Source organism: Ciconia boyciana, chromosome 7 (genome assembly GCF_034638445.1).
Source record: "Ciconia boyciana chromosome 7, ASM3463844v1, whole genome shotgun sequence".
Classification (NCBI taxonomy): Eukaryota; Metazoa; Chordata; class Aves; order Ciconiiformes; family Ciconiidae; genus Ciconia; species Ciconia boyciana.
Window position 1 is genome coordinate 65,977,358 of NC_132940.1, and position 15,737 is coordinate 65,993,094.

The following is a 15,737-nucleotide window of genomic DNA, read 5'->3' on the forward strand; positions in this document are numbered from 1 at the left end:
CAAATGCTCTCTTACTGGAAATAAACACATCGTGTGTGTCACGCCTGTCATCAGAAATCAGCGGAGCTACCATACAGCCTTACATGACGTAACTGAGAAGCGGTAGTTTGTAAAAATAACAAATTTCTAGCAAGTAAAACTCAGAATAGCGAACGTAGATCACGGCCCGTGTACCCCCAACTTCTGCGTGTTGCGATGGGCTGGTTACGCAGCGAGCAGCTAAATGAGGGAAAAGCCTCTGGAATTGGCTCTGCGAGCCGTTACCTTGGGTGACATCTTTGTGGGGCCGAGGATTCCCGCATCCTCGGGTAATGTGGGACAAACGTGGGGCGATGCGATGGACGGGGAAGGCGGTGGGCGGCCGTCCGGCGTGGGACCATTTCCCCAACACTTAACATGCATTTATGTACAATGGCTTAAACTGCAGTAGTGGCTTTAACCTTTTTTTTTTTCTTCATTAATAAATGAAGTGGAAGGTAACTTTTTGCTGGAGCGTGCTTCGTCTGGAAATGCACAGCCCACCTTCTGTCAGTATTGCACCACAGCCATCCTGTTTTATTTTCTTACTCAATTTTATGGATTTTTTTTTTCCCTGCGTCACATTGCAATCGCCGAGCCCTACCGCAGCTCCAGGCTGAGCTTGCATCCAGGGCACAAACCAGTTAACCTATACGGTCTTTAAAACACACTTTAACCAGTGTAATTGCCTTTTTTCCTCTGCTGCTGTACAGCGTACAGTGCAGTTAAGTCACTTTTCACTGTTTAAAGCCTTTCGCAGTGGAAAATGCTGTAAAAAAGCGAGTAAGGCCAGCTGCCCCGCTCCATCCGCAGCGCAGTCAGACCCGCAGTGCAGAATCGTATAGGTTGGAAAATACCTTTAAGATCATCAGGTCCAACCATTAACCTAGCACTGCCAAGCCCACCACTACACCACGTCCCGAAGTGCCACGTCTACATGGTTTTTGAACTCCTCCAGGGATGGTGACTCCACCACTTCCCTGGGCAGCCTGTTCCAGTGCTTGACAACCCTTTCGGTGAACAAATTTTTCCTAATATCCAGTCTAAACCTCCCCTGGCGCAACTTGAGGCCATTTCCTCTCGTCCTATCCCTTGTTACCTGGGAGAAGAGACCGACCCCACCTCTCTACACCCTCCTGTCAGGCAGCTGTAGGGAGCGATGAGGTCTCCCCTCAGCCTCCTTTTCTCCAGGCTGAACAACCCCAGGTCCCTCAGCCGCTCCCCATCAGCCTTGTGCTCCAGACCCTTCCCCAGCTCCGGTGCCCTTCTCTGGACACGCTCCAGCCCCTCCATGTCTCTCTTGTGGTGAGGGGCCCAACACTGAACACAGCATTCGAGGTGCGGCCTCACCAGTGCCCAGTGCAGGGGCACGATCGGCAGCTGCGGTGCAGCCGTTTCCTCCCCACGGGGGGGGACACGCGCCTGCACGGGCCCACGCGCGGCCTCATTTCCTTCCTCGCTTGCCAAAGGGGATCTTCCGGCGGGGCACGGGTCACCCGAGGCGGCCACCGACGCGCGGGCGAGGTCCCCTCCCGGGGACAGCCGCCCTGCCGCCGGCCGGGGCCGCGCCCGCCTCCTCCTCCTGCCGAGGGTCCCAGCGATCGGGACGGGGCGGGTTCAGCCTCCGCATCGGTCGCGTTTGAACGGAGAGGAGCAGCGCCGGCCGGCTCTCGGCTCTCGGTTCCCGCCGGGACGGGGCGGGGCCGGCGGACTTTTTTTTCCCGGCGTGCCGCGCGGAGGCGCCGCTGTGTGCTGCGTCACGGCGCCGGGCCGCGCTAGTCTGTGCGTGGCCGGCTTGCGGTGCGGATGAGCTCTGCCATCATGGCCTCCGCCGCCACACACCCGGCCCCCCCCACCGCCGCCACCGCTGCCGCCGCCGTCGCTACCGCCACCGCCGCCACCGCCACCGTTGCCGCCCCGCCGGCTCCCGCCGCCCCGGGCATCCTCATCGGCGACCGGCTCTACTCGGAGGTGTCGCTCACCATCGACCACTCGCTGATCCCCGAGGAGCGCCTCTCGCCCACTCCCTCCATGCAGGACGGCCTGGACCTGCAGTGCGAGACCGACCTGCGCATCCTGGGCTGCGAGCTCATCCAGGCGGCCGGCATCCTCCTCCGCCTGCCGCAGGTGGGTGCGGGCCCCGGCGCCTGCCCGGGGCGGCCAGGCCGCGGCGGGGAGGGAGGGAGGGAGGGAGGGCGGGCGCCGCCATTGTGGCGCGGCGGGAAGGGCGTGTGAGGCGGGGGGGGCGGCGGCGGCGCCAGCTGGTGCCTGACACAAAATGGCGGCGGCGGCGGCTGGGCCCGGCGACTGACTCCCGCTCCTTCTTCCTCCTCCCTCCCTTTGCGTTCATAGGTGGCGATGGCGACGGGGCAAGTGCTGTTTCATCGGTTCTTCTATTCGAAGTCCTTCGTCAAGCACAGCTTCGAGGTGAGCGCGGCACGGCCTGGCGGGGGAGCGGGGGGGGGGGGGGAAGGAGGAGCGTGCTAGGCGCTGTTCTGGGCGACCGGTCAGTTTGGCCAGCCACATGCCAAACAGGCTGCTCTCTTCGAGCCTTTAGGCCACGGGTTTGGCTTTTGTTGTTTGTTGGTTTTTTTTTTTTTAGTTGTGTAATTCTAGTCTTATCGGGATTAAAAGTCATTTTCTTATGGAAACGGGGCTTCCTTTCAGATTGTTGCTATGGCCTGCATCAATCTCGCATCCAAAATCGAAGAGGCGCCGCGTCGTATAAGGGACGTGATCAATGTGTTTCATCATTTGCGTCAGTTAAGAGCAAAAAGGTAAGATTAGCTTCGTTATGAACATAAGCATCTGTTGTCACTAATGTATGCTGCAGTTTTCAATTCACAGTATTTTTCCAGGCTAAGTTCAACGACCTAAAATTGAGAAGGGAGTGCTCATTGGCTGCTATGTAGGCAGTACAGTTCAATGCTGACTTCTACTACCGTTACTTTTGATTACTTGGTAGACCCGTTTTCATTATTTATATAGTTACAAGTCATGAGTATTGGTTCTAGTTTTAGGTCCATGGTTGTAGTTTTAGGTCTATTGCTAATGGATTTTTGATGTCCTGTAGTTCTTGAAAGGTAGTCTTAGGTATGAGTAGCTAACTAGCGGGTTGCTGTATGTTCTCCAGACTTTAACCATGTTCAGTAGTCTTAATGCTTTCCTCTTGTTAGTATGTAGCCGTCCAGATGTGGTTATGGTGCCAATAAAGTATCGGTTAACTAAACGTGAAAGCTGAACTTTTCCCAGTGATTATAGTATTACCTTTTAGAAAAAACAATTTTAGAAAGTATCTGAAAAAAAGTGTGGTTTGGCCTACAGTGTTTGCAGCTTTAATGACACCACTTCAACAAGGAATGCGTAATTGAGTCTTGGAAGCTGAAGGCATCTTTAATTGCAAAAAGTGAGACTTGTGTTTTTCACGGTACTGTGTGCTTGTTTCGGTGAAGTTTAAGCTTGTCGGTGAGTGTAAGCTTACCTGATCTGTGTGCAGATCTGGATAATTGTCTGCTCGAGTTGTAGAGCTGTTCTCAGTTGTGAGTGCCTAATAACCGCTTTTTTGTGTGTAAAGCGATGTGTATGTTTTCACATGTAAAGCAAATTGACTTGGTTAGAAGGAACAAGGAATGGTTGAAGGGGAGGAGTTTTCTAAGTTGCTATTAAATGCAAAATTTCATTAAATCTGTTGTGCAGCAGTATTGTACTCTGTGAGATTGGAGATGTCAGCTCTGATGAAGTAGCTTTACTTTTAGTGGCCGAATGCTTAAAGTGTAAGGTAATCCATAGTTACAAAAGGAATTTGTTTTCAGGGAGATTCTTCAATTCACACATTCATTTCTCTGCTCTGTATCACCAGGTTACAGCAGAAATTTAAACTTCAGTGTTGTGTAACCTTTTTTCTGAGAAGTAGAGTAGAAATCCCTTAGGGAAACCAGATGTTTCTTGGTGTGTTTATCCTAGCTATGCTTCTGTTGCATCTAAAACTTTTGCTTTTGCTGCCTTGTGCTGATGTTTTCCTAGTTAGTTTTAGATAAAAGAAGGATTTGGTGTTATACTTTGGAACTTAGCTTTGTTCTTTTTTTTTTTTTTAAAGTTGTTAGCCCTGAGAGAGTTTTGTGAAGTTACGCTGAATGTGAATTTGGTGGTGGTGTTTCTTACCACAGTTAGGATAAGGGAGTCTTTATTGGAATTATTGAAGCTGGTTCAGTGATTCTTAATGTTTTGGCCTCAATCCAGACAGTGAAGGTTAATTAATCATATGCAATGCTTTTCTTTGCAATGAGAATATAAATTAGCTGTTTCTTTGTGCTGTGTGAAGGATCAGAGAAACTGAACTTAACCTGTGAACTTAAATCTTTCCAGCTAGCCTGTTCCAAATCAGAATGTCACTTGTGCATGTTACATGGTGTCTAAAATGCATCATGTCGAGAGAAATCGTGCACTTCTACCCATTATTTTCTGGAGAAATGGGTATTGTTGCTCTGAGATTCTGAGTGAATCTGCATGAAATTAATCTTAAAAATGGTGAAGTCTGACATTCAGGCTTGCCTTTTTTTTTTCTTTTTTTTTTAACAAGCAGGATGTAAACGTTTTTCTGTACTTTTACAAGATTACAATTACATAATCTGTACACGTTATTAACTTCAACTCTTTTTTCCCTTGCAACCGACTATACAGCGACCAGCTACATTTACCAAAGCCTGGGTGATGTGGAGTGGTACATAAAGATGAAGCTGTCGTCATGGCAACAGTGAGTGAAGTATCGAAAATCCCCAAGGAGAAGCCAGTGCTCTGAGAATAGGTCACTGGAATCGGGGGACTAACAGGTTGGCCGCTGGTGAACCATTTGGAAGAACTCCTGTATCTTGTTATAAGCTTTTTTCTTTGCTGTCCAGGTTTTTAGAATACTAGCTTAATCTTTTTTTTTTTATCTGAAGCTAACACTTAGGCTGTAGTTAGTTTCTCACACACAACCCAGAACTGAAACAATCAGTTAGGCTGCTGTACTTTCTTTTCGCCTCTAGTCTAGTATTTCTGTTAACTGAAGCTCTTAACCTGCACATGAAGTTTGAGTAGTTTGAGTAGGCTTGCTTTCTTTCTTAAACAGTTTTGGGTTCTTAGTTGCACTTTCTGGCTCTGTATAATTGCAGTTTGAATTCATAGTAAAACATGCCTTCACAAGGATATGGAAGTCTTGAATTTGTAAAGCTATTTATATAAATTATTATGTAAGCAGTCCCTTATATGTACCTGTTTGCAGAACTGGGAATTGCATTGGAATTTTCTTTTTGTAAGACCTGTAGTCAACTCAGTTACTGTTAGGTGGTATTTCTAATACTGAGAAGTAAGAAAAAGCTAAAAAAGTGTTTTGGACAAGCATATTTTCTTCTGGATCTTTCACGAGCATATGTCATGTAGTACTGCATGTAAAAATGTTTGTGTGCATGGAGAAAAGCTCGTATTATGAAAATACTGCTTTTTAAAAAATTGTGTGCCGAAACATCTGTGTTCTGAGCAAAGTGCAACTATTGTTTTACATGTAGAATGTAGCTTGAAGTTGATTTTATTTATCTTAACTGTGCCTGAAAGCTGCAGAAAGTCCTTATGAGACTGGAACCAAATGTGACTCCTGTCATGATGTAATCTCACAAATGTTGGTTTGAGATGCTCAGTCAGCTGTTCTTTACTTCTATTGCAGCAAACAGGTTGATGCAGTTGTGTTGGAGGTGGTCTGTATTAATAATACACGCTACTTAGTGTTCTTGAAGCTGTTCTATAAATCTATGGTGCTTATATTTACAATGTTGGAGATGAATACAGAACTCACTTTCTTCTCTCTTACTGACTGGCATAAGGGAGATTGGTCTTTGAAATGAGATGCTGATGTTATGCTGTACTTGTCAGAAGTACTTTTTTGCATTATGAACAAAAGTACATGCAAGGCACTTTTCCTCTAAAGTATTAGACATTCCAAAGACACCAAATTTTAATGTTACATCAAATGAAGCTGTAGCTGCGTGGAGAACTTAGGTTTCATTTGTCAGAGGGATTTTTAAAAAGGATATTTGTAATTTATTTATTGTTACAAACACATTACAGTGTGTGTTTAATCTTTTGGGTTGTTATGCAATCTCTAAACCCCAGTGAAGTTTTGCAACTAAGTGTTGGATTGACTTACCAGAAAGGGCACTGTATGCTCCCTGTTCTTAAGTCTAAAGTCTTTCCTGGAGCTCTAGTGCTGATCTGTAAGAACAGATTCAAAGAAAGAATTTGTAATACTACTTGGCTATATATAGGGCTTGAAGCTTATATTTTATATATAAGCTTAAAAATTATTTTTCTCTGGTTTGTTACTTGGACCTAAAATGATTAATTCTTGGATGAGAATTAAGTGCAACAAATGCAGTAGCAAAGTTCCTCTTTTTACTTAGTAGGAAAGCTAAGAAGTTTTCCAAAGGGAGATCTCTGAAGTTTCCAACTTCTAAATAATTATGCTCACCAACACTTTGGAGTTTATGGCAAAAGTACTAAATCAGTAAATCTTAACACAGTGGGGAACCTGACTTCTGCCAGTATTTGCCAGTAATGAGGTGCAGTAAAGTCTTCTGCAGATTTTTATTTTTGCGTAAGTGGGTAAAAGGCTGCATTTGTCTATATCTGGAAATTCTGTCTGGATAAACTGATGTTTTTCATGGCTTCCTCAGATCTGTAGATCTCTAGAGCTTGTGTGTCATAAGTGACCAGAGTAATGTGGGACAACAGAGTAAAGTACACTTTTGAGTGTCTTAATTTTGAGTTTCATATTGCTTTGCTGTTGAACATGTACAACCAAAGTATGAACTGTTTGTGCTGATCCTATGGCCCTGTAGAAGGACAGTGAAAACTTAAATTGCAGTAAGGTTCACAGTCTCTCCTGTTGCACTTCTAGCTACCTTATTGCATTTTCATAATACTCACTTAAATAGCTTTCAGACAATGTAAAGACGTGTGGAAGGTAGTAATCCTATGGCAGGTTGCTGGATGATCCCATGCAGTCATGTTGTCCCGCTGTTGATTTTTTTTAGAATGGAAGTCATAGCTGCCCTGATGGTTTCATCCAAGATTTGTCACCTCTGAAGTGTTCTGCTAACAAGATAAGCTGAGCCTGGACACCTAAACTTGCTCTGAGTGATGCCTTGCAGATCCTGTTAATGCCAGGGATCTCTAGATAAAATTGTATAAAGCAATATTGGAAGAAATGTTATTATAAAACCCAGTATAGTTAGTTGAAATCAACAGGAAGTGAATCAGTTTCACTGATTTGAAGAACTTGGGCTTGGTTCTTCTGGTCTCCCACTCCAGAGCATTGTGTTCAGACAGCCTTTGTAGCGTTTGAGCGTTCAGATAAAATCATAGCCTCTCTGCTGAAGTAGTTAACTTAAAGAAGCTTGAAAAGTTTTTCTTTTCTAGTTAATTTATGGGGGGAAGAAGAACCTCCATATTCTGACTGGGTTATATTTACAGTAGCTGAAATCACGAACTTTGGAAACTTGCCCTGATGAGTGAGAGTAACCCTTAACTAGAAAAGTTACTTTTATGTAACATGGGAAACATTGCATTTTTTTAGGAGGCAGAAGTAGTAAGGCTCATACTTGAACTGTAGGTCCTTCCTGGCACCAAGAAGCCGCAGAAGCACATTTCAAACCTCCTGGGAGCTGCTTCTTAGCCCCATGGGAAGAGAAGGGGGAACTCATGCTTCAGGTGCATGGTTATACAACACGATGCTTTTATTAGTGAAATGGATGGCTTGTACCCTTTGACCAATGGTAATAAGCATCCTTCCAGGTGACTGCAGAAGCCTTAGCATAAACTGTGGCTTACTGAAGTTGGGAAGCCCTTTGGCTAGCCTTGCAATTAAACTGACCCTTTCTTCCTGGGGTGGGAACCTAGGTTTTTTGAGTGGTTTTTTTCTACTCTCTGACCTATCAGGGAAGAGACGTGTGATCCATTTGTGGAACTTGCATGGAATCAAAAAAGACAAGTTAGTAGTGAAATATTTTGTCTGATAAAACAGAAGCTGTATTTTGAATCCACTTTGCATTACTACTTTTTTATTCTTTTGAAAGTAATGTGAAATAAATTTGTCATCAGTGCTTGGAGTGTACTAGGTTTATCATGTAAACAGACTGTGGTTTATTAGAGCATAACTAGTTGCAAAACCGTTCTTCTGCATTGGAAAGCATGTGGAGTATGTGAGGCATATTACAAACGGGAAAAGCTGGTCTGTCTTTAGGAGGAAGTACATTAAAATACACGATGTAGAATGTTGAAAGGTCAAGTCTTAAGCACAGACAAAAAAAAGAACACAAAATGCAGTATGACACTTGTGCGTAAAGCATACAGCAAGTTATTTTAGTTAAAAAAAATGCTTTGGAGAGTTCAGGTGTTGGATTTGGAAGGCGTTAGGACTTGATAGTGCTAGACTTAGGAATCTTTGTGAAATGAGCTCTTGTTTTGCAAATGCAAATGGCAGAATTGACATGATATCCACTGATGGGTGGCTGCAGCATTCAGAATTACAGACAGATCTTTCACAATTTCAGAGGCTAAATTCTTTGCTTTACTAGGCTTTTTGTATATCACAGTAGGAGGGCTGTCTTGTTCTCTGAAGATCTGAATAATCTTGTCTTCCAGTGCATAAGGAACTGCAATTTATAAAGCACAAGCTTGCTACTTCAATATCAGTAAAAAAAAACCAAAACTGCTCTAGCTTACTTCTGCTTTGAAGTCCTACCTAGCAAAGGTAGTTGTATCGCACTCCTTCCCCCACCTCTGTCATGAAGCGTAAAGGTTCTTTGAGATCTTCACTGTAAAGCTGACTTTCATTCCAGCAGCTGGACCAGCATAGTTCGCATACACAGTAGCAAAAGACATTTTTTTTTTCCTTGGCCATCTAATCTGTAGCTAGTCAAAAGCAGAAACTAAACTAGTTTAGATAAACTTGGACAGCACAAGATTAATGCTTAAACTTGCTTGCAGGAGTTGAAAACCGGTTTCTGTTGCCATTAGTTGGTTGGAAGGGAAAACAGAGATGCCGCTATTTTTGGATATGCAAAACAGTTTTGATTTTATTTCTTGCAAACTATAGGACTCCAAGCCCCCTGATACTTGATCAGAACTACATAAACACCAAAAATCAAGTAATCAAAGCAGAAAGAAGGGTACTGAAGGAGTTGGGATTTTGTGTTCATGTCAAGCATCCACATAAGGTGAGTTATCAAAAATAATATAATTGTAAATATTATTCCACCATGATGGCATCATTGTGAGCTCTGGGATGAGAAACACAGGTGTAAAAATGACCTAATTTCTTCTCTTTATTCCTTAGTAGTTATCACAAATGCTTTTGCCAGAGTGCTTGGGCAAATAGTCATACTGACTTTGGTAGAAATTGCTTCCTTGGGAAACATTAAAGGTGACCGTGTTTGAAAATCATAGAAAAGTAGTAAAATAAAGAATTGTCTGAACAGGATTGGATGACATCTGAGCTTACAGTGTATACTTAGAAAAGGAGGAGAGACCATTGTTTTGGAACACTGTTTGGCTATATATAGTTACATACTGTTGCTTTATATGTTAAAACTGAGTCTTTTTTTTTTTTTCCCCCCCTTATTCCTCAGATCATTGTTATGTATTTACAAGTCTTAGAATGTGAACGTAATCAAACCCTGGTACAGACAGCCTGGTAAGTTGTTATTTTCCATTCCTTTCCTAGCCAGGAAAATAGTAGCAGAAATAACAAGCCTGATGATCGGTATGCAAAGCAATGAGATGTAAGTTATTACACAAATACATACTTGAAAAATATTTTAGTGCTTGTTTCTGCTTACTATTTTCATGGCTTGATTCCAGTATAGTAATGGAGAACTCAATTTAACTTTGTTCTTTTTTCTACTCTTTAATTAAAGGGTAGTCCATGATGGTAAGTCATAGAGCTCTGCCCTCTGCACCTCAGCCCATGACCTGGGGATGGCCTGTTTGGCTGCCCTTCTCTCCAGCCAACCCAGTGCAAGCTCTCATCCGAGATTCACTGAAGTGGTCCATATCCATCGGGCAGCATCTTCTAGTTCTGTCTGGGTGTCAAAGGATTTGTATATTTGCTTTTAGAAGTAACTGTTAAAAATGTTTCTAAATGTATTTGTTGCCTAGCTACTGTATACTGTAGTGTATTTAAAGGACACATGGGGTAGACTTTCTGCCAACTTTATTGAGTTGATTTAGCATTTGGCTAAACTTGAGTTTAAAAAAAAAAAAAGAAAATTACGGTGCATGCAGCATGTTCACTTAGAAGCCATATTGGGCATGGTTTTCTATAGAGTCAAAACTTACTGACTGCTGTTCGTTTCTTTCCTGTAGCTTCAGTAACTTAGAAATCGATGGAGCTCTGCTGTTTAAATGTCTCTCTTGGCATGTATTGCTTGGCAGTGCCACCCTGGTGGAAGAACAGTAGCTTAGTGAAGTGGGAGACCGATGACTAACTTGCAGGTCTTTTTCCAACACTCAGTGAGCAAATTGGATGCTTCGCTCTCTGGATGAAGTTAATGTGACTCAAGGCACACATAGGATTTAAATGCAATGTTTTATGAACTTTATAGGTTTCATCTAGCCTCTGGAAAATGGTAGGTTAAAACTATACCATGCTTTCATGCTTGCATTTGAGTTTTAAGCATATTGATTTTTAAATACAAGAACATTGGTGTTTAAAGCAAACAGCTGGACAGATAAAAAATACTTGTTGGATTGTTAACTCAGTGGACACTTCACGGTATAACTTAACGTACCTACCTAGGAAGTAGCCATTACATACTATTACTTGCATTGGGGTTTCAAAACAATGGCAATGGTGCAAACTTTGTTACAGAAGTAACAAATGTAAACATCAAATGCAATAATTCAAAACAAACCAAGTGTTTAATATAATAACAGAAAAAATAATAAAGTCAATTGAGTCTCCAGTATTGTTATCCTCTAAAGAAAAAGACGTAAACCTGAGTTCCAACCTTTCCTAAATTTTTTTTTTTTAGGAATTACATGAACGACAGCCTTCGAACGAATGTGTTTGTTCGCTTTCAGCCAGAGACTATAGCATGTGCTTGCATTTATCTCGCTGCTAGAGCTCTGCAGGTGAGTATTCGTCTGTCTTTAGTTAGCGTTGCCTTTTATTGCTAGTAATTGGGTTTCAAGAAAATTAATGACAATATTTAAAGCAAGAGCTTGGTCTGTAATCTCTATTATTAAGCTTTTGGTTGTTTTATTTTCAGATTCCACTACCTACCCGTCCTCACTGGTTCTTGCTCTTTGGCACCACAGAAGAGGAGATTCAGGAGATATGCTTAACGACTCTTAAGCTCTATACCAGAAAGAAGGTAACTTTGTGGTGTTTGTTTTTCCTATTCAGTGTTCAGTGCAGCTTGAGCTGTCTCTTGGTTGTCTTAAGCATGTTTGGGAACTCCTGCTTACATATCTACTAACTGGAAAGGCTCTGCTGTGTGGCTTCTCTAAGGGGAGTGTGATAACAAATTATGGAAGTTAGTCACATTACTGGACAGATGATTAAAGGAAAATTGAGTATTTTTCAGAAGTGAGGTGAAACTATGAAGTGCATTAGTTCAGCTTCTTACTGCATTGTTACTTTTAACAGCCCAATTATGAATTCCTGGATAAAGAAGTAGAAAAGAGGAAAATGGCACTACAGGAAGCTAAACTGAAGGCAAAAGGTTTAAATCCAGATGGAACCCCAGCACTCTCGACACTGGGTGGCTTTTCTCCTGCATCCAAACCATGTAAGTTTGTTTTCTGAACAGAAACTTGATAATACTATTTGGTAAGTCTAAATCCATGTCCCAAGGTGTTAAAAAATGTAGGTTTGCTTCTTGAGCTGTTAGACAATTTAGGCTTTCTCAGAACTAAGAAGCAAGACAGAGGTGTCTTTTTTTTTTTTAAACACAAATTTTAAAACCAGTTTCAATACCTTGAAATAGCAGATTAGAGGGAAATGGGATGCTTTACTCCATACTTCCACAGATGGAGAGCAATACATTAATAATATGCACCCTTGCGATAATTTTGTTATGAAAATGTCTAGACCCGGGAGTTTGCTGTATATTACTGTGTTGTGAAGAGGGGCTCTCTGGATTTAATCTGTTGGGGGGGTGTCACAATAGCCTTCATGGTTCCTTTTGCAGCAGGTGTCTGCAAATTGCTTTCTCTGCTTTTCTTTAATGTACTTGTCAACTGTTCAAGAGCAGTGAAGAAGACAGCTTGTGGTCAGGAAATGGAGAAGGGAAGGTCACAGTGCTGTCTTGGCATTAGAGTGAATAAATTGTTGTAACGCGTATCTTGAACCGGCCAATAAATCTGTCTGAACTCTAATGATACAATGAACAGACAGTTTTGTCTTGGTGCTTTTACCTCTTAATGCTGTTATGGATCTGTAAACTACCAACAAAATTTAAAGGCTATCACAAGCATTGGTCCAGTGGTGGTGGGTAAAGTAGAAGTTACAGGCCCTTGTTTGTGATGTGGCCTCTTCAGGAACTTAGGAACATATTCTGAGAAAGCAATATTTGTAGCAGTTACTTCTCCTTAAGAACAATACATCTGAGTTTCCAGAGGTCTTTGAGCTGGCGAGTGTAAATTTCTCACTAAACAGTGAAAGCTTTTTCTTATTTCTGTGAAGCGGGAGCCTAGGTTAGGAGAGTCTGAGTGAAAGGGACCTCTGGTGGGGTTTTGGAAGACTTTTTACTCGTTGACAAACTGAGGGACAGCTGACAGAATTCTGCCTTTCTGTATTTTTACATTAAACCTCTGAACCCTATTGAGTTAGGAAGCTGCGGTGTAAGTCATAATGCAGCACCTCTGCCTTACAGTCAGCAGGCCAGATACAAATGCATCGTTCTTGCATGGTAGCCCTTCCGTGAAAAGGTGAATCCATCTCTGGGCTATATTGGCTGACTGTAGAGACAGATTGACTTCTAAACAAAATAAGTTTTTTGTTATTCATTATATTTGTACCACTAATATAAAAGTGAAATCTGTAATTTTGTTGTTCAGTCTTAATTCTCTCTATAGTATTGGAAATCAACTGTCAAGGTAACAATTTAAGTTACGTATTTGTGGGCCATAAGGGCAGCCTTTGGGCCCTGGTGGGTGAAGTCTCAGATGAGCCTGGTTGCTTGGCGTGAAGGTCACAGTGTTCTCCCCGCTCCCAACCCCCGCCGGCAGCTGGCTTTAAACTCCTATGCGTCTCCCCGCAGGCATCTCACTCCAGTGTTCTCTTCTAGGAGCATACTATAAATGGAAAGATGGAATCAAGTAGTAGCTATTGAGTTCACATTTACATTTTGTGCAAATACTGGCACAGGTGTATAAAGGATACAATATGTTCATTACAAAGTCTATGAATAAAATACCGATTTTTAAATTTAATTCTCAGCTTCCCCGAGAGAAGTAAAAACTGAAGAGAAGACTCCAGTATCTGTGAATACCAAAACCATTAAAAAAGAGCCAGAAGAGAGGCAGCAAGCTTCAAAGAGCCCTTACAATGGGTAGGTAAAAATCTCTTCCTGATGAAGAGAAGAATTCTGTAAAAACAGTTTCTCCAACTGAAGTACAGTGAACTACTTTTGAGCTACTTCATGGAAGTAATGAGTACCTCTGAAGTGTAACCCTATTTTCCCCCCTCCCCCCCAAAGCATGAGAAAAGAAAGCAAGAGAAGTAGAAGCAGCAGAAGTGCTAGTCGATCTAGGTCAAGAACAAAGTCGAGGTCTCGATCTCACACTCCTAGGCGGCAGTAAGTATTGTTGGTTGTTGGATTGTTGGTTGGTGGGGGGTTGCAGGGAAGGGGCAGGGTTTTTCAGGGGGGTTGTCCTTTTTTTGTCATAATTAGTTCTCTGGCTTATTTCAGCAGGGTTTTTCACTTCTTAGAAGTAGAGCCACTCCAAGTAGCTTGTTAGGTGCTTAGCACAAGCTTCTAACTGCTGGCCAGCAACAGTGTGAGACTTGGGTCTGGCTTCAGGCTCTCAGTTCTTGACATGGAGCAGTTCTGTTGGTAACTGCTGTTGATAGTTCAAGCTGTAAAAGCTTTGCTGTAAAATGGAAGCTTAAGACTCTCCTAACTGCACGTGTACACAGTGAGTCTGTGATGGAGTGAGTGCAAGGTAGTCTTGCCCTGTTTGATGATCTTCACAAGGAATCCATGATAAATGAGAGCAGTCTCTCAGAACTCTGTCTACTTTGAAGTAGCAAGAAGTGCCGTAGGAGCCCGTTTCATGTGTTGCAGCTTTCTCCCAAATGCGTGGGAGAATGGATCTTCTGTCAGTGTTGCATGATGCACTGTCTGGCTCTTCAGTACTCTGCCTCTCTTCTGTGACTGGGGAAGAGGGGTAACTGTGCCGGGGTGATGCAGTGATAGCTGCTGGCATTATATTTATATATGTATTTTTAAAGAGTCTTCAGACTGACATCCAAGTTGGAAACTGACAACTTGGATCTCAGTGAAGTGTCCCCCTAAGTATTGTTGACTGTCAAATCATTGAGGGGAAAAAAAGGCAATAACTGATTTGCAGTCTGGTGTTGAGGGGAAGATTCTTGACCAGGTCAAACAAGTACGAAAGGTGCTGCATTCGGGGTTTGGGTTTGGTTTGGGCTTTTTGTTTTCACAGGAACTCAGCCCAAAAGCGTGTTCTGGGATGGTCACTATCATTCATCAGTTATCCCTGTGGGAGAAATAGTCTCTGATTTCTTCCAGTAACTTGGAAGTTCCTAAGCATTGATTTATGGTTTTATTTTCTTCTGTGTGGAAGACATGTTTTAACTTTGTTAACACTTTCCTGTAAGCTACAATAATAGGCGGAGCCTGTCTGGGACATACAGCTCAAGATCCAGAAGCAGGTCCCGCAGCCACAGTGGCAGCCCTCGCCGACACCACAATCATGGCTCGCCGCACCTGAAGACCAAGCATAGCAGGGAGGAGTTGAAGAGTGCAAACAGACACGGTCACAAAAGGAAAAAATCTCGTTCACGTTCGCAGAGCAAATCCAGGGATCATTCTGATGCTGCCAAGAAGCACAGGCACGAGCGGGGACACCACAGAGACAGGCGCGAGAGGTCCCGCTCCTTCGAGAGGTCTCACAAAGGCAAACACCACGGCAGCGGCCGGTCAGGGCACAGCAGGCACAGACGCTGAGGTTTGCACCTACACCAGATTCTAGTTAAGCCTGTATATAATACAGTAAATGGACTCTTTATTTGAGAACAAAGAACCGATTAGGATTTGAGTAATTTAAACCCAATATCTAATTTTCTAAAACATGTAGAAGATTTTTCTTTTGGGAAAGAAACCGTTACCAACTTTTGCACATAATACCTTAGCAGTATCAGATTGATGGAAAACAACGATCAGGTTAAATTGTATGTATTAGAGTTGTGTATTGTTTATCGATATGAAAACTGGAGAATGGATTTCTGTAAAAAGGCAAAACGTACCTTATTTTTATACAAGTCAATTGCAGACACTTATATTTAAGTATAGTTATTTGTTTAAACGATGGTGGATACTTTCTTACACTGGTTTTAGTCTGCATGTGTTAAAAGATTTTTACAAGAAATAAAATATAAAGCTTTTTTTTTTACTGCCTGTTGGATGTCAAATACATTGAAACTAAACTTAATTTTC

General features: G+C 42.6%; 1 protein-coding gene across 1 annotated transcript; it reads left to right on the plus strand.

The window, feature by feature from the left end:
- Nucleotides 1-1,778: 1,778 nt before the first annotated feature.
- CCNL1 (cyclin L1) lies at nucleotides 1,779-15,693 on the plus strand. The gene is made up of 11 exons (XM_072868565.1): nucleotides 1,779-2,145; nucleotides 2,371-2,445; nucleotides 2,686-2,795; nucleotides 9,149-9,269; nucleotides 9,681-9,745; nucleotides 11,085-11,184; nucleotides 11,322-11,426; nucleotides 11,702-11,843; nucleotides 13,496-13,607; nucleotides 13,755-13,853; nucleotides 14,900-15,693. Exons 1-11 carry the CDS (start codon nucleotides 1,825-1,827, stop codon nucleotides 15,246-15,248), a joined length of 1,599 nt encoding a protein of 532 aa, XP_072724666.1. The 5' UTR covers nucleotides 1,779-1,824; the 3' UTR covers nucleotides 15,249-15,693.
- Nucleotides 15,694-15,737: the final 44 nt, after the last annotated feature.

Bases quoted from the DNA above. Each gene is read 5' to 3' on its own strand.
- CCNL1 (XM_072868565.1), top strand. From the start codon at position 1,825: ATGAGCTCTGCCATCATGGCCTCCGCCGCCACACACCCGGCCCCCCCC. The intron at 11,844-13,495 runs GTAAGTTTGTTT...TTTAATTCTCAG, and splicing joins TTCTCCTGCATCCAAACCAT to CTTCCCCGAGAGAAGTAAAA. The intron at 13,608-13,754 runs GTAGGTAAAAAT...TCCCCCCCAAAG, and splicing joins TCAAAGAGCCCTTACAATGG to CATGAGAAAAGAAAGCAAGA.